Source organism: Megalops cyprinoides, chromosome 5 (genome assembly GCF_013368585.1).
Source record: "Megalops cyprinoides isolate fMegCyp1 chromosome 5, fMegCyp1.pri, whole genome shotgun sequence".
Taxonomy (NCBI): domain Eukaryota; kingdom Metazoa; phylum Chordata; class Actinopteri; order Elopiformes; family Megalopidae; genus Megalops; species Megalops cyprinoides.
The window spans coordinates 863,092-884,659 of NC_050587.1; the positions used below are offsets into that span (position 1 = coordinate 863,092).

Here is a 21,568-nt window from a genome sequence, read left to right on the forward strand (position 1 = left end):
GTACATTTATGCACGTGTATCACAGACCCATTGAGATTCCCTCAGGGGAATTTTCAGCTTATAAGCAGCAGTCTGTGGAAATACAGTCTAGTCACTGTAAGCAATGGAGGTTTGAAGTTTGAAGATGCTATTTTTTCCCCCAGCTCTTCATATTTAAAAGGCTGATCCCCTCCTATAAGATTAGTCACTTAAGTTGGTGTTGGCCCCAAGGTAGTCCTTACAATCAGAAGTGGACTGACAGTGATCATGAAGAAAAGATGTTCAATTAAAACTACAATTTCTATCTCTCTTTATGCACTTATGTGTCAGTACTACATTTCCCACCATGTCCTGGGGCAGAACATGAAGGTCTTTGGTACAATGCTGAATGATCCTGTTGCAAAATAAACACTGCCTGATTTTTCTGTCTTCCACATCTCCCATTGAATAGAATCTGTATAAAGTGGCAGAAAACTGCAGAGCAGTACGCTTGCTATAGCAGCCAACACAAGGCGTACAGTCTTAGCCTATAACCAAAATCAAATGTGCTGTGGATAACCAGTTAGCCACAGCATTGATATTACGTTATGGACTGTGACTTGGCACATGGCAAAAATGGGTTTGTATAATGCAAATCAGTAATGAAAGTTGTAAAAACCAGTATTATGTGATTATTGTCGCAGGAAAATGGAGAGTGACTGCACCACACATGTGCATTCTGCAGCCTGACACTTTGTCCACCATCTGCCCTTCCCCTTGAGTGGTGAATTCCTCCAGCCATTCATCCGCGGGGGACATCCTCCACCCTCTCTCCAGTGTGATGTTATCACCATCAGACGCCTATGTTGTCCCGCTCGCGCTCACAGAGGCAGGGCGGGGCCCTGACCCTGCCGGACAACATAAGCATCTGCCGCACCTGCGGAACATGGACTAATGGGATGGCAGCATACGCTCAGACACTCTGCGGGAGTGTGAGACTAGGGGGCCTGGGGCTGAGACGCAGGGTGGAATTTTCCACTCCCCTCTGGTGCAGGCTTGGTGTGATGCGGCACTTCAGGGCCATGTGTAAGATGAGCAATGGTTCCGCAGGGCTGTAGATCATCAGGAGGCCCCTCATATTCCGCCTGACGGGCCAAGGGTCCTGTTGGGGTGAGGAACGGCTCAATCTCGCCCTACCCAAACTGGTATTATAGGAATTCATGACTTGAATTGGTACATTGTCAAAACTGATCCATGTCCGGAAGAGAATGTTTGAGTCGTTTTCTGTCTATAATTTAGATAAGTCTATAAAATATACAAGGTCTAATCATTTAATAATGTGCACCTAGATGTTAAATACAAAGCTGTAAATACCAACAGCTATTAAGTTGAAACAATGTAACAAACAAAAATGATACAATTAATACCAAGCCTAGACAACTTGGAAATTGAATAGAAATTGGAAGATGAATGTAAATAAAAAGGTAAATCATGTACCTTCTATTCTAATTTAAAAAGGTGACGAGGAGAAGGGTCTAACCCATGCAACGTAAATAGCTGTTTGCATAGCCGTGGGTCTGTTTTCCCCTACATAAAAGCATGAGTACACCTCCTTTCATGCGGGCCTTGTGTATATGAGGCAGTAATCTCTTACTGAAACAGGCACAGTTATCTTGAACAAATGTTGGTATTTCATAATTTTAAAAGCTTTTAGTAAATACATGAGGACATACATCAAGATCATCTAAAATAGTCTAAAAAATCTGGTTAGCAGTAGATTACCCCGACTTCTGCGGTCTTAAGCTTGTGTTGAAAATGACTGTTCTTAACTGCATCGATGTGCATCAGTTCATAACACCTCTTTATACGCTATAGTACATGGGATAAGTAGTTCCATTGGGAGGTGGGTCCAGCAGTATCTGTTTGCCTGAGCTGTTTAACACACATACCGGAGATGCTGCAGTGGCGGTCGAAGCACCAGAAGTGGCTTTGCACATATTTCACAAGTTTATCTGGGCTGTGTTGTTAATCAACTTATCTACATTTTTTTGGTAGCACAAAAATGTATCGGATCAAAAATGTATTGATGCAAAGTTGTGAGGTTGCTCTAGAGAGCCGTTCTGTTAGTGGCAGGCATTGAAAGGGACAGTTCTGTCTCTCAGCCCCATGTTCCCAGGGTCGCTTGATCCCTAGAGTGACGAGTGCGCTGCTTCCCTCGCCCCTTGCACTGTGTAAATGCTCTAATCTGGTCAGCCGCAGCTGTGGCCACATCGCCAAAATAAAATCATCTCAAAGATTGTCTCAAGATCTTAAAATGGGAGCACATAGGATTAATTTTCTGAGCCTTTTCCTTATTATATTACCAATGGTTGTACATCAGGAATCCTGCAGTTTTTTCCATCAAAATGAGCAAAAAAAAACTTGAAAAGAAAAAGTAGATGCTGTAAATGTTTCTCATAATAAGGAAATAATTCAGAATATTAATCTGATCATCTTATTTTAAGATCAGATCTTAATATGGAATGGAAAATCTTTCCTTGGATCTGTAGGTGAAAGGGAGGGGCTGTCTGGCTGCAGCTGCAGTCACAGTACTCCTGTGGTAACTACAGCATGTGAGAAATCACTGATAATGAGAGACTGACGGGCCCCCTCTGACATCCTGGCACTCTCATGAGTGGGTGTAAATTTGAAGCGCTGTGCCCGGCTGCCTCTGTCCCTGTGCTCTGACAGAATCCCCGTTGGTCAAATTGTGTCTGTCTTTTTTTTCTTTGTTTTTTTTTTTTATCCCATTCTTTTCATCAGTAGAGAATGTTGAGCTGAAAGATCCACCCGACGTGCTGGACCGGCAGAGATGCCTGTTCGCGCTGGCGTCTCTGCGACATGCCAAATGGTTCCAGGTTGGCTCTCTATTCTTACCTTATTGTTATTGTAGCCTTATGAAATGGAGCCGCCAAGACCTCCCTGAGTGAGAGCCCAAAATGTCTCTATTCCACCTCTGTTCAGCGCTGTATCCACCGCGCATAAAAGTGCACCCTGTCCCTCCATGCTACAACAGAGGGAGAAGCTGTCATGAGGCTACAAAAGCAATTCTTTGACACTTTTATTTTGGCTTTTCCTTTAAACCTGCTTCTATAAAAAGATTATGTATGCTCTCTGTGACTGTTTTGTCTCCTGCCTCCCCAACCTTCTCCCTGCAGATGTAGTTCTTGCATGATCTGGCCATTCAGTCCATAAGACATACTAAGGCTGCAGAAAGAACATTTATGTTGTCCTTGTGCCAGGAGTAGTGGTCCCTCAGACTTCAGTTCACCTCTCACCACTCCCCCACAGGCCAGAGTGAACGGGTTGAAGTCCTGTGTGATTGTGCTACGTATTCTCAGAGACATGTGCAATCGTCTGCCGGTCTGGGAGCCGCTGAAGGGCTGGGTGAGTGTTGCAGCGGAAGGTGATGGTACCGTTGATGATGGGAGGAGATGAGAGGCAGTGAGATTTGATGGCTTTGGTGGGATTGTGGCTGGGAGCGAGACATGACTATCAGTGTGTAGGTGAGGGGTCAGCGGTATCAATGTGCACCGGTGGGAGGTGGGCACGTGGGGGTAGAGCTGTCAGTGTGTAATACTACATTTATTATAATGCACAAGGGAACTAACACTTCTGAATGATTCCATTGCCACCTGTTTTCAATCTCTCTGATTCACGCACTTGCTCCTGACATCACCACTTGACATAGAGTAAATTTTGTCATTGAATTGTGTAAGAGGCAAACAGCGCATGCCACACACAGTTATGGTTATGACTGTCAGTGGACAGGGCCTTAGTGTGCATGGTTCCTCTGAACCTACCTCATCCCGAAGCCCGTCTCTTCCCCCACAGCCCCTGGAGCTGATCTGTGAGAAGGCCATTGCCACGTGTAACCGGCCATTGGGGGCGGGTGAGGCACTCAGAAGGGTAATGGAGTGCCTGGCCTCTGGAATCCTGCTCCCAGGTGAGTGTGAGGACTGGATCACTCTTCTGTCCCAGCTCTCTCTCTGTACTCCTCACCTTTCAGTGGATCTGAGGGTCTCATGCTGTTGTGAGAGTTTATTTCAACATCAGACATCAGTTTCAGAGTTTCTTCATGAGATCAAGGGGATGTAATGAGAGGGGGCCAGTGTCTGTCAACACCTTATGTCACCTTCCATCAGCCTGTAAGGTCTGGGCTTCACTTGGGACCAGGCATTAACAGGTTTACTGGCTGTCTCCCTGCAAGGTCGTCAGGTGAAGATAAATATTGCAGACGCTTTTAACGGGGATTGTCTCTGCTGTGTTTGTCTGCTTTTGGCTGTCCCCTCCTGGCCTCACAGGACATGCTTAGTCTCTGTTCCTCAGCGCCGGAGTTTATGTCCGTTAAACCTGTTCCCCATTCGGGACCAGCTTTAGCATCCTCATAACTGATGCTGTTTTCAAGGATGTTGTAGAATGCAGGACACAATGTTGTACTTTGCTGAAGCTGCTTTGAAGGACAGGAAACGCTGCCTGACCAATAGGCTTAGGAAATACAGGAAGTCACATTTGTGACTGGCATTGTTTTGAAGGAAAGTAAGTAATGCTACACTGTGTGAAGTGAAATGAATGTAATGCAAAGAAGGGCAGGAAGTGTATTTCACTGATGCCGCTTCGAAGGACAGGAGGTGATGTTATATTTGCTCAACAGCACTTTTATTTAATGGAGGCTGTCCTGACAGAGGAATTAATGTCTTGTTTGACTTGCTCCTCTCCAGGTGGTCCGGGATTGCATGACCCCTGCGAGAAGGAGCCAACAGATACGCTGGCGGGCATGACAGACGAGGAGGCGGAAGCCATCACGTTCAGCGCGCAGGTAAGAGACTGTTCCCCCACTCTTCATTGCCTGAATGCTGGCTGTGCAGCCCGTTTTATCTCATCTCTGCTTAGCAGATTAAAGGAGCGGCTGACACAGGAGCTCTTTAAAATGCGACACCCTTATCTCTGAGCCCAGCGCCGTGTTAAGAGTAGCAGTAGCATTGCTGTCGGCAGGCGTCATTACCGCCTCCGACTTGAAGAAAGAGTTTAAAGAGTGTCTTCCCTCCGCCCCTCCCAGCCTGGAGCAGTGTGGGAAATGACCATGCTTGGTGCTGCCAAGTCAGCCCTCGTGCAGGGATCAGCCACAGCGATGGTGAACCGTGCTTATTACACACTGCCACACAGTGGGAACTATGCTGATTTGAACACATTGCAAACCCAGCCAGTTGAGCACAGAGTGAACCTTAGTGAAACACTGCAAACAGAAGGAAACATTAGATTACATTACATTATTGGCATTTAGCAGATGCTCTTATCCAGAGCGACATCAATTACAGGTTTTTACAATGCTATCAATTTAAACAGCTGGATATTGTATGGATATGGGATGTTGCGGCGCAGCATAAAGCAGCGCTGCAGTGGATTCTCTGTTAAATAACAAGCAGGAGGCACTATGAGCCTGCCACACATTCACATCCAGCACTTTATAGATAATAGATGCATGTATCTGCTCAAGCGTGTGTCCCCATCAGTGCATCTGTAACTACGGCTGAGAGTTGGCTCCAGGGTGATGTGTGGGCACAGCGCCCTGCTGGGGGCACTCGCTTGACAGCTGGGACCTCTTGGAATGCTGCAGCAACAGTTGCTAAGTTACCACCTCCTCCTGTAACTTTTGTACTCTTGCACGGATTCAGATGCAGAAAACCTGCTACAGAAAGTAGCGGTTCCACAAGAGCAGTGATACAGTGTGAAAAATGTTTACCGCACACACTGTGGAACCTCAGTGAAAACAGCTGATGCTGCTCAGAAACTGTTCTGGCCACCAACAACAATATGTGCGTGTAAGGATCGGATCTGGATTTGTGTGAAAAATTTTGTGTAAAATAAAAAGAAAATAAAAATATTGGTAGTATAGTGATGGGCATCTGTGCTATTGTCTTTTAGGTTTCCTATCAAAGGAATGAAGATTCAGTCTCTTTTTTGTGGGCTTTTTGGGCTAGAGTTTACATGAGGTAATAATCAGGCATGGCAAATGTTGGGAGAATTGTGAGGAATTTCAGTAGGATTCACTGAAAGTTAATAGGTATGGCTAATATTAGCATTAAACTTTCATTATTTATTTTTACAGATGGAAAAGCTTAGGATCTTTTTTAGTAGAGTGCCTCTTCTCATTTACAAAAAAGATAAATTGTGCGGTGTCTCAGGGCAAAAATAAGGGGACCTATGCAGAGCAGACCCCTGGAAACTCACTTAAATTCAGGAAAAAGTGCATATTCATAGCATGTTCAGCAGTCCATTGATGGAGTGAACATCTCCATTTGATTGTATGGCATCATGAGCAGATTAAAAAAAAGAAACTCTGGGTTACCGGGTCTCACCAGGACAGCCCTCAGATGTGAAATTGTCCGTGTAGTTACGGTACCTCAGAAGGGTGGTGGCTGGGTGCTGACTTCATGTATTAACACTGGAGGCGTTTGACCAGCCTGGAGCCAAGCCCAGTGTGGTCTCAGTCCCTCTGCCACTGCGAGGTCAGCCTAGACACCCCTTGGAGTCTTACTGAAAGATCCTCCCCCACCCTCTCTCTCCCTCTCTCTCTTGCAGCATGCCCTGCGGCTCCTCGCATTTGGGCAGATCTACAAGGTTCTGGAGATGGATCCCATCCCCTCCAGCAAACCCTCCCAGAAGTACATGTGGTCTGACAAAGAAGGTGAGTGTGCGTGCATCTGTCAATGTATCCCTTCGGTTTGGAGGATCCCATGTATGTCTGTCATTCTGTGGGATGTGTGTGTGTATGTATGTGTGTGTGAGAGAGAGGCGCGGAGAGCCAATAACAAAAGAGCGTGGGCTTGGGGGAGACATCTTGGAAATGGACCTGCTCATGCCTTTCCTGTGTGCCTTACAGGAACAGGGCTGAAGAGGCCTTATGAGGATGGAGCCATGGACGACAAAGACCTCATCAAGAAGATGAAGCGCAACTTGAGAAAAGGTGAGCTACGCCGCTGTGGCAAGCCATCCAGCCGTCCATCTGCCCGTGCCCCCATCACAGCTGTAATAATATCCCACAATTCCAGATGGGCATTTTCATTTCCTTTTGTCTCCAAACAACACCACTTGGGCTGCTTCATGAACCATTGAGCAGCGTGTTGCTTATGCAGATTGAGAGGAGATTGTCCCCACCTCCTTGTCCCAGTCTCTCCTGCCTCACCTCTCTCCTGTCATGGATAGACTGCAGCGGCAGGTCTCTAAACATTGACAGCAATATAGACATCCAGCTGCTGGAAGAAAATGTTTTTTTAAGAAGATGCTCAGTTTGAATATATTGACATTTTCAGACATCACGCTGTGTGTATTTTTTGGACACGGACAACTATTGAATTTTAGATGAAAAAAAACTGTTCAAATCAAGATTGTAAATATAAGCAAGAAATGCACTACTGTAATGCCAAGAAAAAAAAAAAAACATATGTTTGATATACATCTAGAACTGCCTGTTCCCCCATCTCTGTCTCTGTGTCTCTCTCTTACGCAAACACACACACACACACACACACACACACAGATACAAATAACCATTAAGAAATCAATGTCATTGATTAAGCCTTTTTCCCCAAAGACAATAAATCAGTTTAAAAAAGCAGGCTAGTTCTGCAGTCAGCACTTTGGACCCCTCCTTCACCCTCCCCGTCCCTTTCTCCACCTCACCTCTCTAGTCTTCCACCCAGAAAAGGAGGAAATGGCATACTTTTAGGAGGAATTAAGTTGCTCCTCACAGAAGGTGTACAAATGCCTGGCTGCCAGCTCTCCAGTTTCAAAGCAGGTGAAGAGGTGAGAGAGAGGCAGCTTTGTGGATGCAGCCTCGATGGGAATTCAGCAGTGTTTAATTCCTCCTAGTTGATTTCCCACAATCCTTTCTGCTAACCTCGAGAACTTCTCTCATCTCTCCAGTTCTGGACAGCAAAGCAATAGACTGCAACCAACCAATGAACGCTCTGATGCGGCTGAACCAGATCCGGCCGGGCCTGCAGTACAAGCTACTGTCCCAGTCTGGCCCGGTCCATGCACCCGTCTTCACCATGTCTGTCGATGTGGACGGCGCGGTCTATGAAGCATCAGGGTCCTCCAAGAAGACGGCCAAGCTGCACGTGGCAGTGAAGGTACCAGCAGGAGGGAGCGGGGTCAGCAAGATTGGTAGGGTCAACGATGTCAGGTTACAGAGGAGTCAGTGACTGCATTGGCGCAGCTAATAGAACAGGGTGGAGCAGGAGGGCCTGGCATGTTTTAGTGTTGCAGTGCAAAAAGGGGGCAAGGTGCATCCCCCAGGGGCGTATGGTGCTGGGAGGCAAAGTCCATGTAATCCCAGAGTGGTTTGGAACAAAGAGGTACTCCCAAACACAAGCTGGAATAATCGGCTTTTCCCTCCAATTTCCTTAAAAGACATGCTCTCCAGACCACAGCACAATCACCAATTTGGGTCAGTGAGCCCTGTTCCTGTTGGCTCTGCTGACATTTCAGTTCAGATAAGACTGTGTGGTAGCCTTGCAGGAGGACACGAGGTTTTCAGTTCCATTAGCTCAAAGGAGTGCTTGCTAAGAGTTAAAGGCTGAACCTGCTGCCTCGCAAAGCGAGCATGATTGAAGGCGGAGCCTATTTTAGGAACCTATATCAGAGGTCACATGATTGGTGAGAAAGGCATATTTACTTCTGTGAGATCGCTCAGGCTGTCCCTCCCTCCCACCAGGTCCTGCAGGCCATGGGATACCCCACAGGGTTTGACACAGACCTGGACTCCATGAGCGCCGATGAGAAGTCAGACAGCGAGGGCAAGATTGAGATGTCCACCAATTCAAGCAATAACATGACAAACTCCACCACAGAAGGCTCAAACGCACTGGAGGTATGAAGATAGATTCAACTGAATAAGAACACACACACACACACACACACACACACTGTAGCGAAGGGCGAGAGCAGTCACCCCACCCAGCCTCGAACCCGGGGTCTACAGGGTACCAACCATGCGACTTTGACCGCGACACCAAAGAGCCAGGCTCGTTGGTATGGCAGTCAGAGCATATACTCAACCATAGTGACGGCACTCCGGAATAAGAGCACGCACGCACGCACGCACGCACGCACGCACGCACGCACGCACGCACGCACGCACACACACACACACACACAGTCCACCACAGTAGCTCAAACACACTGGAGGTTTTGAGGTGAATAATGGCATACACACACTCTTACACAAAAGAAATAAAAAATCTCCCTCTGTGCCAGGTGGCCATTGGAAGTGCAGCATTTGTGTTTTAAATAAACACAAATGAACTGATTTGTTAGTGTTACCAGTTTGTAGAGTTGAGAGTAACAGGGAGTATCAGTACTAACCAGCAGTCCTTTGACATGTTGTATGCGGTAAAGAGAGTTTGCCCTGATGTTTTTACTCCTACTGGAATGCCTTTCCTTCCTGTTTGAATGACTTTCATGCAATATTCAGCTCTGCTCTGAAGACTTGGAAGGACAGTGCAGAATGGGAGACTCTGGTTCTCTGGTTCCTGTATACCTTCAGATCACATCTGTCCTCTTGTAATCAACCCAAAGTAGTCTTTTAACATTTTCAGCCAGTGGTTTTTCACTACTGTTTAATGAATAATAACACAGCAAATGCAGTGTAGATAGTACCCTCCTCAGTCAGCAATGAACAGTGGTCTATACAGATACTAAAATGAATTGCAGGTATGCACTAAATGCAAATCCACTACTGCTGCTCCTACAGGACACTGAAGTATGTGAGTATGCTGTACCACTAATTTCTATGGACTAAAGGGGTTAAAATTGCTCTGAGTGCATCCGTTTCTCATTCACAATCTCATTGATCCAAACATGCTAGTACAATACTAGCTGCATTGGAATTTCATTAAAGACAATACAGTGATGGGAGTGACCTTAAGTTAGAATAGTATAAGCTGGTACTACAAAAAATCCACAGCTCCAAGCCATGAAGCACACTCATCACAATATGGCTTAATTGGCTTTTGTTAAAGATTACCTGGGACAATATGTGACTTATTCTGTGTGAGTATATTGGTCCTGTTCCTTGGTGTCCCACACTCACCATTCTGTGAGTGTTACTGAAAGCAAAGTGGACCAATCTAGCTGCATGTGTGTCTATGAGCTATGTTTGTGTATGGTTCCAGAGATAGTGCTTGACTCACGTGTGTGATCTCGTGGAAACAGGTGCGAGCTCAGGGTCCTATACTCACTGCTAGCGGCAAAAACCCGGTGATGGAATTGAATGAGAAGCGGCGGGGGCTTAAGTATGAGCTCATATCGGAAAGCGGCGGTAGCCACGACAAGCGTTTCGTCATGGAGGTGAGTGCAGGCATGTCCAGTCACCGGGGCACGGTCAGGTGACAAAGTTCAATTAATCAGAATTACTCTATTGACTCACTAGAGTCATTCCTTCAACTCACCATTGTCACTCCAATGGCTAACCTGATTAACACCAAGGACTCACCTGAGTCACTGAGGCCTATCACATGCCTTTGTTGCTTAGGTGGAAGTGGATGGGCAGAAGTTCCGGGGGGCGGGGCCCAACAAGAAGGTGGCCAAGGCCAGCGCAGCTCTAGCTGCTCTCGAGAAGCTCTTCTCCGGACCCAACGCTGTCGGCAACAAGAAGAAGAAGATCATCCCTCAGGTGGGTGATCATCCCTGCCAATGGGAGACATGAATCAGTACCTCCACTCTCACACTGGCTTTGTCTGAAAGACCCCAGAGCATAGTGGTGCTGCAGAGCCTGGGCATGTACAGATGGGAACTGTGACATCCAGCATCACCCACCAAATGTATTTCAAATGGGGAAAAAAGGGCTGACGTATGTCCGCAGACGAAAGGGGCCATCGCTGCCGCTGCGTCCATTGCTGCCCAGGCTGCCAGGGGTCGAGGACGGGGGGCTCTGACCAGAGGGGCGTTCGTCAGCACCGCCACAGCGCCCGGATATGTCACACCAGGTATGGCCATGTGTCTCTGTGCATGTACACATATTTCTCATTTCATGTATGCACACTGCCTGTGTGTTATATGTCTGTGTGTGTGTATGCACCGCCTGTATCTAGACTATACTCTGTCTTCTGTGAGAGAAGCAGTGGTTGGGCATTATTTTTAGCGGTACTCTGGCAGTGAAGTCCCTCTCTTAATGTCTGCCTGCAGGGTACGGGACCCCTTACGGGTACAGCGCTGCTGCCGCCCCAGCCTACGGTATGTACCCCCCCCCCCCCCCCCCAATCCCCCTCTCCGCCCCAAGAACATAGTCCCCCAAATTACTGCCACAACTCTCTGACAGGTGTAAGAGGTGGTAGCAGAAACAACAGTCTCACTGAAACTGAAAAGTCGAAATTTAGAATCGGGTGCCTCAGCCGCGAAAAAAACAAAACAAATCATAACCTTTTGGTTCTTACTGTGGTTGGAGCAAGCCTCGCTGCGCTTCGCCTGAGTGTTCAAATGCTGCTCGTCACTCTGCCTGCTCCCTCCATCCTGACTCTGGACCTGGTGCCTCAGTGTGATCCTGCTGTGCACAGCCAATAGAAATACCACATTCAAAGTAGCCCTGGTAGCAAGCACCGCTGGGGGCTGGGGCTCCAATGCCATCACGCAGACAGAGAGCACACTACACATGCCCCATACACACACCCCCCAAAAACTGACCTCACTGTCCTGAACACACCTCCTCAAGCTCCAGACCCATGGCTGAGCAGGCCTCAGGCAGGCTTGAAAGCTCCCAGTCTGCTCCAGAGCAGCTCATCACAGCAGCATAGAGAGCTCAGCTGGCCAGGTGGAGAGAATGATCATGTGTTTCTGATAGAGTCCTGACTTGTTGGCTGCACTGCCATGGAATCCTCTGGCAAAAAGTCAGATACGCAACACAGCGCAACAATGTCAGGTAGAGCAAACTCCATTGAACCTGAACATCATGCAGAACACTGAGAAACAAGCTAGGGCCCAGCACTATAACACTGGTGTTCTGAATGGCATTGGATTTCCGTTCTTCCTGGATGCTTTGAATGTGTCTTATGTGCAGAAGGTGACCAGGCTGGAACATTTCTGCTGTCTCATGCAGAGAGACTAAAGCAAGACTTTCTGGCTCTAGACCCTCTCCGCCATATGGCTGGGTCCTTGTGTTTTGTGTTTTTCCCCCCTGGAGGGGATTGAAGGGGCACGTGACCCCCGTGCCCTGGTCTCGTCCTGTCACATAAAGACGGTTCCTTTAGTGCCCCATGTGTCACTCAGCGATGAAGGAAGTCTGGTATTTGGCTGTAAGATAATGTGTCTTATTGCTTCTAAAAGCTGTTGCATGTCGGTAATCCCACTACAGTCATCCAATGCTGTAAAGGTTGTGCCTCCTGTTGCTGCTTTGTGATTTCTTTATGGGAAAAGATGCAGGGGGGTGGGGGGTGTCCCCCCAAGGAGAAATGCTGCAGTCAGACTGCAAACCAGACCACGCACACAACACCCAAGCCACAAGAATGCCACACCCCACATGCCACACGCCAAACCAGCCAACAGCAGCCGCATCCAGCCCCTCCTCCCCCACCTTCTACAACTGTACCAGCAGCCTCTCAGTGCCACCTACTTCTGCTGCATTATGCAAAGAGTCATCACACAGCCAGCGAATATGTGTGCCAGAGCTTCAGAGGTCTCAATCAAACACACTGCAAAAGCAACGTTACCCACTCATTATTATCTAAATAAGAATGTTTAAGATTCTTTTTTCTTAGGTTCTTCTGAAAGGAAAACATTTTTCTGACCGCACCATTATTTTTTTTTAACAGCATCCATATTATTCAAGAGCACATGTCTTCAAGCAAAAAAAAAAGGCAACAAAAAACATTCATTCGGACAAAGTAACATTAGTACTAATATAGTAATAAAGGTTTGCTTCAGAAAACACTTTAAATGTTAAACATTCTTATTCTTGCATATAATGTTTTATTATATATTGTTTGATGCACAAATACAAGACCACAGAGTATTGCTTTATTAAGTAATTTTTCTAGCAAAAATTTGGAATAGAGCAGTTCTTCACAGGGAGTAATGATAATGATGTATAACATACTGTTTTATTATTTGAAAGGTTCCATAGAAAATGAATTTTTTAAGTGATCAAAATCTGCAAGCTGTAATGACGAAGGTGAAAGTCACTCAGTTTTCTATTGCATGTCTTTTACTAATCTGAGTGATTCATCTGAGAGTAATGTCAGGTGTTTGATACAACTGATATAAGTGGACAGGTAGGGAGAGAGATCAATAGACGTGTAAACTGAAGTGATTCTGTTTCACTGTCATGAATAACAGTGGTTTGAATCAAATTCACTAATCCTGCCACTCTAGTACAACTCGTTTCATTTTCTTCCTCCTTTCATTTCTCTCTCTCCTTCTCCTCAATTCTCTTTCCCTACTCGCCCCCCCCCCCCCCCCAATCTTCTTTTGCATCATTCTCTGGTCTCATTAGAACTGTAGAGATTTGGCTCAGTTAGATGATATTTAACAAAACACTGAAGGTTTTTTGACCTGATTGGCTGGACCCTTCAACTTATATGGAGTCCTCTCTTCATTTCTCCTCTCTAGGTTTGCCCAAGAGAATGCTTCTGTTGCCTGTCATGAAAGTGCCCACCTACCCCGTCCCTCACTACTCCTTTTTTTAGAGCAGGGGCCCACCCAACCCACACTCATTCAACTTAATAAACTGTACAGAATTTTAGAAGGGAAAAATAATTTTTTTTTCCTCCAAACTCAACATGGAGGAGTAAGGACTTGAGCAGTGGATTATTTGTAAAGTGCGTTTTTTTTTTTTTTGCTTTCATACTACTTTAATCTTTTACTGATTAAAAAGTTTAAATGCAGGTTTAAGGTCTTTGAAACTGCAGGTTTAAGTTCTTTGAAACTTGAAGGATTTTTACTGTGAAGCATTACCTCATTCTTTGAATATAAATTATACCAGCCTTTTTGTTGTTGGTGTTTTCTGTAGGTTAAGATTTACAGGCCATGAGATTTGGCACAGACACATTCTGTAAGGGGGATAAAAGCAATGCGAAGGATGTATAGATAATTATACTGTTGATAACAAATAAAAATCTCCTACAACAGCTGAGTGGTGTACTGCCTGCCTGTGCTAGCTCCTTAGTTAGACTCCTGAGGCTGTAGCATTGAGTCTCCTGCTTTGAATGCCATAGATTTTAGTGAGTAGAAGAGCTCTGGGTGATTCCTGCAGTGAAACAGGAAGTTAGATGGTGTGTACAGGCAATGGTGCTGGTGTATACAGAAAGCAGAGTGTAGTAGTGCTATTGGTGGCTTTGTGCATCTTTAGTAGTACTCTTCATTACCTGCCTTTGGGGTCCTTCACTTAGCTGTTGCAGCAACATAGTTTCTTCTTAGAGGTACAGCACATATGAAAAAGAAAAACAGAAGAGTGTAACTGGTGTAAGTCAGTCTTTCTGACTCCCATGTCCGCTTTTGTCATGTCATGTAATTTTTACATTAAATTAGGTAGCATTCCTTCTGCTGATTTAAAATAATTTGAATTGATTTTAAATTGATTTGATTTTGTACATTTAATTAATGTTATGTGCATATGTTGGGTCTAACAAGCTAGCACAAAACTCACAGGCATCAATGAATTACCCACACAAAGCCTACGGGCTAGCTAGCTAACATTATCTGTGTCTACAGTGTCAGCTCACTATTGTAAATGTTGGTACAGCATTACATGTTAGCTAGCTAGCTACATTTGCAAACTAACTAGCCATTTATCCATCACTCATCGAACAAGCGTTCCAATAACTTCAGCTGGTCAATTTGGTAGCTAGCGACAAATGCGACCTAATCTGATGTGAAATGACATGATACAACAGAAGAAGAAATTGAAGACAGAAGCACCTGAGTAAATTTTCGAGCCCAAGTAAATTTTGTCATTATAGCAGGCCAACTCTTGAGATTTTAGCTTGCAGTTCAGCTCATTTGGTTGTCTATACCAAGCTACAACCAATGAGGTGAAAGCATACTGAAGAAGACATTACTGGCATGGAAATTCTCCATAACAGTGACCACTGGAACAACACGACCACAAACAGGGCTTGTCCTTAATCCCAACAAGATGAAGGTTCATACTAACCATAGCAGTAATAGTTATGGTTATGATTATTGTTAAAGAGTAGACATTAGATTGCCCCTCATTTGACCTGGTGTTTTCCTCAGGCTTGACTCCTGGTCCTGCTCCTGATAACTGACTGCACATTGGGTTCTTGTGGCCTGCATTCACTTGTCAGTCAAATGTGGCTGGTTGGTTGGCTGGTTCCCCCAATATCCTCCCACGATGGTCTGAAATGCACTTGCACACTGGAGATTCAGAGCACACTGACACAATGGAGAATCACGGCACGTCAACACAACAGAGAATTACAACACAAGTACACAACAGACAACTGCAGCACATTTCCACAATGTAGAATCTGAACACAACTACATGGTAGATAATCAAAGTGTATCTACACAGTGGAAAATGGCAACACAACTACACACTTGAGGTTCAGACCACTCCTATGCACCACAGAATCAAAACAAACCTATCCACTGGTGAACCAAAGCATACCTGCCCCCTGGAGACTGGGAGGGAACCGACACACCTGCTCCCAACTGCATGCAGATCTGAGAATGGAAGCAGACCGTCACTCCAGAGAGTGGAAATGCTCCTACGCAATGGAGAGTCAGAGCACACCTACATGCAGGGAATTGCAGCTTGGCTGCACACGGAACGATCAAAACACTCCCACCACCTACACAATGGAGAATCGAAAGCAGCAACAAGGGACCCATGGAGACTTGCTACCTAATTGTCCCAGTTCTCGTTGTTTTTTTTTTCTGTGAGTGTCAGTGTGAGCTGTGGGCCTGTCCTCTCCCATGGGCCAGCACAGGTGTCTCACAGCGTGCCCACACGCTCCCCCTGTCCTCTCATCCTCCAGCACCTCCAGGCTGACCGCACAAGTTCACCTCCCTCTGTACTTCCAAACATAGCGAGTATTACACGTGTTTTGATGCTTCTAATATGATTACTGCAAATTAGGAGTAACAAATTATGCTCCATCCCCCCACCAGCTCCAGTCTTGTCATCTTTAGCTTGGGGTCAGTTGAGGTGTGGACTCCCTGTTGTGGGTGGGTGAAGGGTGTAGGGTCCAGGGTTATGTTTGGAACAGAGGGTCAAGGTCAGGGGAAAATTTGTGCTGGCCCGTGGCTGGGACAGGGTCATTGCTGACGAGAGAAGGCGCCGTAGCTTATTTTTTCTCATTTGAACAACAGACATTCCTGTAGACCAGCTACCATAACTTCAGCTTGACCACAGGGTCAAGGTTTGCATTCAAGCATTCAAGGTTTGGGAAGGGGGGAAAGGGGTGGGAGTTTCACAGGAAACACTGCACCAGTTCACAGATCCATAAGCGGGCCCTTCTCTCGTTGCGATGGCAGTCATTGTACTATACCTCTCTTCAGAACCACCTTTAAGTTATGTCTGTTCAGAGTTACTAACCACATTGTCTGAACTCCAAAGTTGCTGCATATTTTTATTACATTTCTCTGCTTTATCTCAAATGAATGAGCTCCAAGTTTTTTGTTTTGATTTGATTTTTTTTGTTTGATTTTGTCAGAAGTGGTAACCGTGCAACTTCAGTTGTTGATGTCTTTATTAACCTGATATGCCCCGGTGCAATGAAAACCCCACATACAGCTGAAAGAGCAGAGACATCCAACCTGGAGTGTGTAACGCTGCCTCCTGCAGGTCCGGACATTAATCGCAGTCTCTCTGCTCTTCTCCTCACTGTAGGTGGTCTTTTCATTGACAATCCCTTTTACCAGCCGCGGACCATCGCACCTTTTATTATTCACTTGGGTCCTCAAGATCTCTTCTCTGACTTCTAGAACCATCAGGTTGTGTGGCTCAAAATGCTCTTACTGCTCTCGGCCCAACCGGGCTGTCTCCACTGCACAGAACAGTCAAACCCGACTCACTTGCCACATAAAGCATATATCCTATCAAAGGAAAAAGCAATACTTTATTTGACTTCGGCCGAAACGAGACGCCGATCTTGGTCTTTATTATATAGCAATACACCTGATCTTTTAGCTTAAAGCTTACTTGAAACAATATGAATGTTTGAGTCTTACCCAACACAGCACTGCAATATTACATTTCAGTTGTATATTCACTATGTGTGTGTATGTGTGGTTATACTATAAATATATACATATATATTTATGGTATATGTTACTATAAATGTATATGTATAGAAATATATTATGTACGTATGTATATATATATAATTGGTATAAATTATTTTAGAATTGCAAAGTGAAATGTAAGCATAATCCTATGGCTTTCTTCCAATTTTATATTCAGTAAGCAATTTAACTGCGTATTCTGTGTACATGTGATATGAAACTTTTATGAATCTATCTGTAGTCATAGTTACAATAGTTTAGCTGCGCTTCCTTTTGTTTGCCTCGAGCAACATTTTGAGGTGTCTTATCACTCAAATGGTCCCATACAGTCCTCTCGGCTGGTGCATTTTCGGGTGGGGAGAGGTGTTCCTCCAACTCCTGACCCTTTAATGACACACTTCTTGTTTATCTTCCTCTTGGAAAGCACACTTCTCAGTGCACCTTGCACTGTTTACCTATTTTACATGAAACTGTGGTGTTCACTTGGTTTGTGAGCAGGCTGTATTGGGCAGCTAGTGTACTGAATCGCCTTGGATGTCAGCCCTCTCTGTTCAGCCAGAGAGAAGGGAAGCACAGTGTCTCTGCTTTGAAGCTGGCACCTTGACCACTCCACCACCCCTCCCCCCAACACCTGCACCTCCCAGTCCATCATCAATAGCTCTCATTCTAATAGCTCAATCTATCCCAGCAGGCCGCTACATGGCTTACAAAATGTAAACAAAGACAAACAGGCTTGTTTCACTGGAAGGGCAAATCACAGGGAAACACAACCAAAATGTGAACATTTGTAACATTTTGTTTCTTATTTTGAATATTCTATTGATGTTAACATTTTCTGGAAGAAGTGTCTAGGTTTGGCCAATTATACATCTGCTTGTTAGCATGACTTGGTAGCAAATTATCTGTGAAAACATGGCAATTCAGTATCAGATGTGTTCTCTCTCTTCATTTCAATGCCTAGGCTATACCTCTCTAAAATAGACTGGCCTCGATCTACCCTGGCACTGCCAAGCTCTTCTTACAGTGTTGTGATCCTGTCCAACATAGAGTACATTTTTGGCTTTCTGTTGAATCATCGCATGTCTCCTCTGTATGTTAGTGTTTTCATCATTAGTTGCTCAGCTTAATAATAATAATGTTTTCTCCCCTTCTTGCTTGTGTCATTATGCCTGTGAATAATTTGCTCCTAAATCTTTCTGCTAAAGTTGTGCTATTTAAAGATCAACTCAGAATTGTCAGTCTGGCAAATGCATTGTGTGCCCTTCACTTTGAAAATGTCTGCGTGTGCTTCCTGCCTGCCATGTCTTATTCCTTGTTTCAGTTCTGTTTTCCTCACGCCCTACTCTAGTGTGTTTGGCCTGTTGCTGGCTCTTTCAGTTTGAAGATCCAGTAAAATTCCAGTAAAAAAATGAAAGGCATTTGGGTAAAAAAAAAAAAGTCACTTAGCAGAACCTCTAATGTTAAGATAGCTGCATGGTTACTTTTTAGCTTGCAATGATTTTCGGTGGTTTAGACTACACTGAATATGACGTGAGGTTAGCTTACCCCTCACACTAGAGCAAATGACCAACCAGTGTTGGCCATACAAGTCATGGTTCTTTGCATGAAATAGGTGTAAAAACCGATATGGCTTGTACACATAATTCTAAGATGAGCATGCAAACAGGCTTGGGTAATAACGGAATACATGTAACGGCGTTACGTAATTACGATACAAAAAAAGGTAACTGTATTCCATTACAGTTACAGAAAAAAAAGACGTAATCAGATTACCGATACATTTAGTAAAAATGGGACACTCTAGTCTCACAACACCACTCCGGTCTCGAGTGAAACCGTAGCCAATCTTACTGTTGCCAATTCATTATCATGGCCTCTAGTGAAATGAAATGAAATCATGGAAGGAGGGGTTGGGGGGGGGGGGGATGCGTTGGATAGTAAATAAATAAATGTATGTAGTGTGTGGATTGTGTGTGTAGATTGGGTTTCACAGACGATCTGGCAACTTGGGTAACGTCAGACAAACATACAAAATTTATGGATCCGTGTATGACGATTATTCATAATAAAGCTTGCCATGGAAATTACGGAGTTTCCCGGGAGAAACAACAGAACGGGAGGGCGCTGGGAGATGGATTTTGACTCATTGCAGTGAAAAGCAAATACAACATTTTGTGTTTATTTTTCGTACAAAGTGGGATGTAATATCAGCTCTGTGTTGAAGACAATGCAGAAATTTGCTGTGATTTCAAAACCGGATTACTCGACAACGCTTTGTCGCACAGAGAAACAACTAGTATCATCGAAAAGGGTATAAGTCCTGCTGTTTATTTTGTATGCGGTACATTCGTGACTTATTCAACCGAGAAGCAGGCGTGTGAAAATGGGTGAAGAAATTAGTAAAGATATTACTTTGCAGAAGTTTGATCTGTCTTTATAACGTGATTACTTCGGTATGTACAAATATGTGACTAGCATCATTACAAAGCTCCGGTTCTGCTCTTTCTTGTGATATGTGTTCCATGTCTATGCAATGGAGTTCGAGTAATTCAAACAAGAATAATGGGTGTGGAGATGGACGCAGAGCTGTATACAGATTGTAAATATGATTAAATTTTATGTAAATTCAAAATTATTTTTCTTGAGAACATTACGTGGCATAGACAAGCAACTAGCATCGTTAGCGATGCATAGGCCTACTTCGTGATCAATTCAACCCAGAAGAAGGGATGTGAATTTGGACGCAGGCTGCGTCTGTTGGGCTTTAAGGGTTAAAATACATTTTTAGTGACAATTGCAAGGGACAAATTGCTGTTGAGGCTTTCAGGGGGTCTTAAGTGTCAATCAAGGAGTCTCGGACCCCAAGACCCCTGTATTTCGCACCCTGGTCACCGCTATTAATCACATTCTCGCATAACAAAGGAAGGAATACCTAGACAAACAATTAATAAACCTAACAAGGAACATAAAACATTATATTGGGCTAAACAATTTCACCAGCACATCCAATCCAATCCAAAAGTAACGGAAAGTAATCAAGTTACGTTACTTAAATATTGTGATACTTGGATTAGGTTACTGATTACATTTTTTAACAGGTGATCAGTAATTGTATTGGAATACATTTTTAAAGTAACCCTCCCAACCCTGCATGCAAACCAGTAGAAAAACCAACAAACAACATTTGCCAACCAGCACGATCAGTGTAGCCCCACTCAATATTTTGCTCATCAGAATAATAAATGTGCTATTTGTAATTTCCACCCAAATTCGATGTTTGTGTAATGTTGTAGAATCATAAAATCGGAAAATCATGAAAAATATGAAAAATCATTTTCATATACCCCTTTCATCCAAATACCAAGGTAGGATTAAATTCCTTCATTATAGGCCAAAACATTCAGATATAAATGAAAATCCAGGGGACTGTTCTCCCCCTTGTTTCATTGCTGAGCAAACTGGACAATTTTCATCAAAATCTGAGTATTTTACTGGTAAAAACTATTAAATTGTAGACTATTGGTGGCGTTCACCTTCAATTTCACATTTTATCTTTTATCTCCCAGAGTGTGTGTAATGCAGCTATTAGAAACAGTTGTAAATTTTTACTTTTTTTCCATAGAATTTTCAGGCAGATCAGTAAATGTAAAGACACCAAGGGCTGTTCTCTGAAGACATGATCTGTAGTTTACTTTACAAGTATAAAATTAATATGAACCACTAATCGGAACTTGAAATACATTTCATGGAAGAAGTTCAGGAGACTTGCTACACTACAGCATTTGCTTGGATCTGAAGAATATATCTGTAAATCTAGAAATCCACAAACACTACCAGGTATGCATGTGCAAAGGTAGATGTGATACCAACATGCACATATTAATGTAATAATGCAATAAGTAATTGGACAATATGTGTATTTATATAATAATAGAAAATAGGTACACCTCAGTTAACAAGCCCCTCAGAATGAAGCTTTTTTTATAATTAATATTTTTCTATGATTAAACATTATATATTTGTTTGCAAATTTTGCTGAAAGCAAATAAAAGTTTTAACAGTAAATGGGTGTTGTGTATAGTGCAGAAATGCCAAAGTGGGGAAGCTTGCCTTTTAAATGAAGCTTTTAAATGCTAATGGAATGGTGGCATACAAATGGCCATCTAGTGCAACTGCGAATGGCCATCAGCGATAAACGATGAAACCAAATTAAATCAAATTCTGTTGATGCCAGAATAGTTGGAGCTTAAGCGTGGCGATATGTGAGTGTTATGTGATTGTCATTTGTTTAATAAGTGTGTCTTGATTTATGCATATTCAGACACAA

The 21,568-nt window shown here is 44.1% G+C and overlaps 1 protein-coding gene across 3 annotated transcripts in view; it reads left to right on the forward strand.

Annotated features, from left to right (window-relative positions):
- The window catches only part of LOC118778233 (spermatid perinuclear RNA binding protein), a 75,230-nt gene extending 58,034 nt beyond the window's left edge, over nucleotides 1–17,196 (forward strand). For 2 of the 3 annotated variants that reach the window (XM_036529661.1, XM_036529663.1), the window contains exons 7-19: nucleotides 2,761–2,855; nucleotides 3,289–3,384; nucleotides 3,832–3,943; nucleotides 4,719–4,816; nucleotides 6,580–6,685; nucleotides 6,881–6,964; nucleotides 7,924–8,132; nucleotides 8,717–8,872; nucleotides 10,216–10,350; nucleotides 10,535–10,675; nucleotides 10,865–10,988; nucleotides 11,188–11,235; nucleotides 16,847–17,196. In XM_036529661.1, coding sequence (XP_036385554.1) covers nucleotides 2,761–2,855; nucleotides 3,289–3,384; nucleotides 3,832–3,943; nucleotides 4,719–4,816; nucleotides 6,580–6,685; nucleotides 6,881–6,964; nucleotides 7,924–8,132; nucleotides 8,717–8,872; nucleotides 10,216–10,350; nucleotides 10,535–10,675; nucleotides 10,865–10,988; nucleotides 11,188–11,235; nucleotides 16,847–16,941 — 1,499 coding nt within the window. In that variant the 3' untranslated portion in view covers nucleotides 16,942–17,196. Of the gene's footprint in view, nucleotides 1–2,760; nucleotides 2,856–3,288; nucleotides 3,385–3,831; nucleotides 3,944–4,718; nucleotides 4,817–6,579; nucleotides 6,686–6,880; nucleotides 6,965–7,923; nucleotides 8,133–8,716; nucleotides 8,873–10,215; nucleotides 10,351–10,534; nucleotides 10,676–10,864; nucleotides 10,989–11,187; nucleotides 11,236–13,602; nucleotides 14,416–16,846 lie in introns of those variants that run through there. The other variant, XM_036529664.1, reaches the window with a different exon arrangement.
- Nucleotides 17,197–21,568: the final 4,372 nt, after the last annotated feature.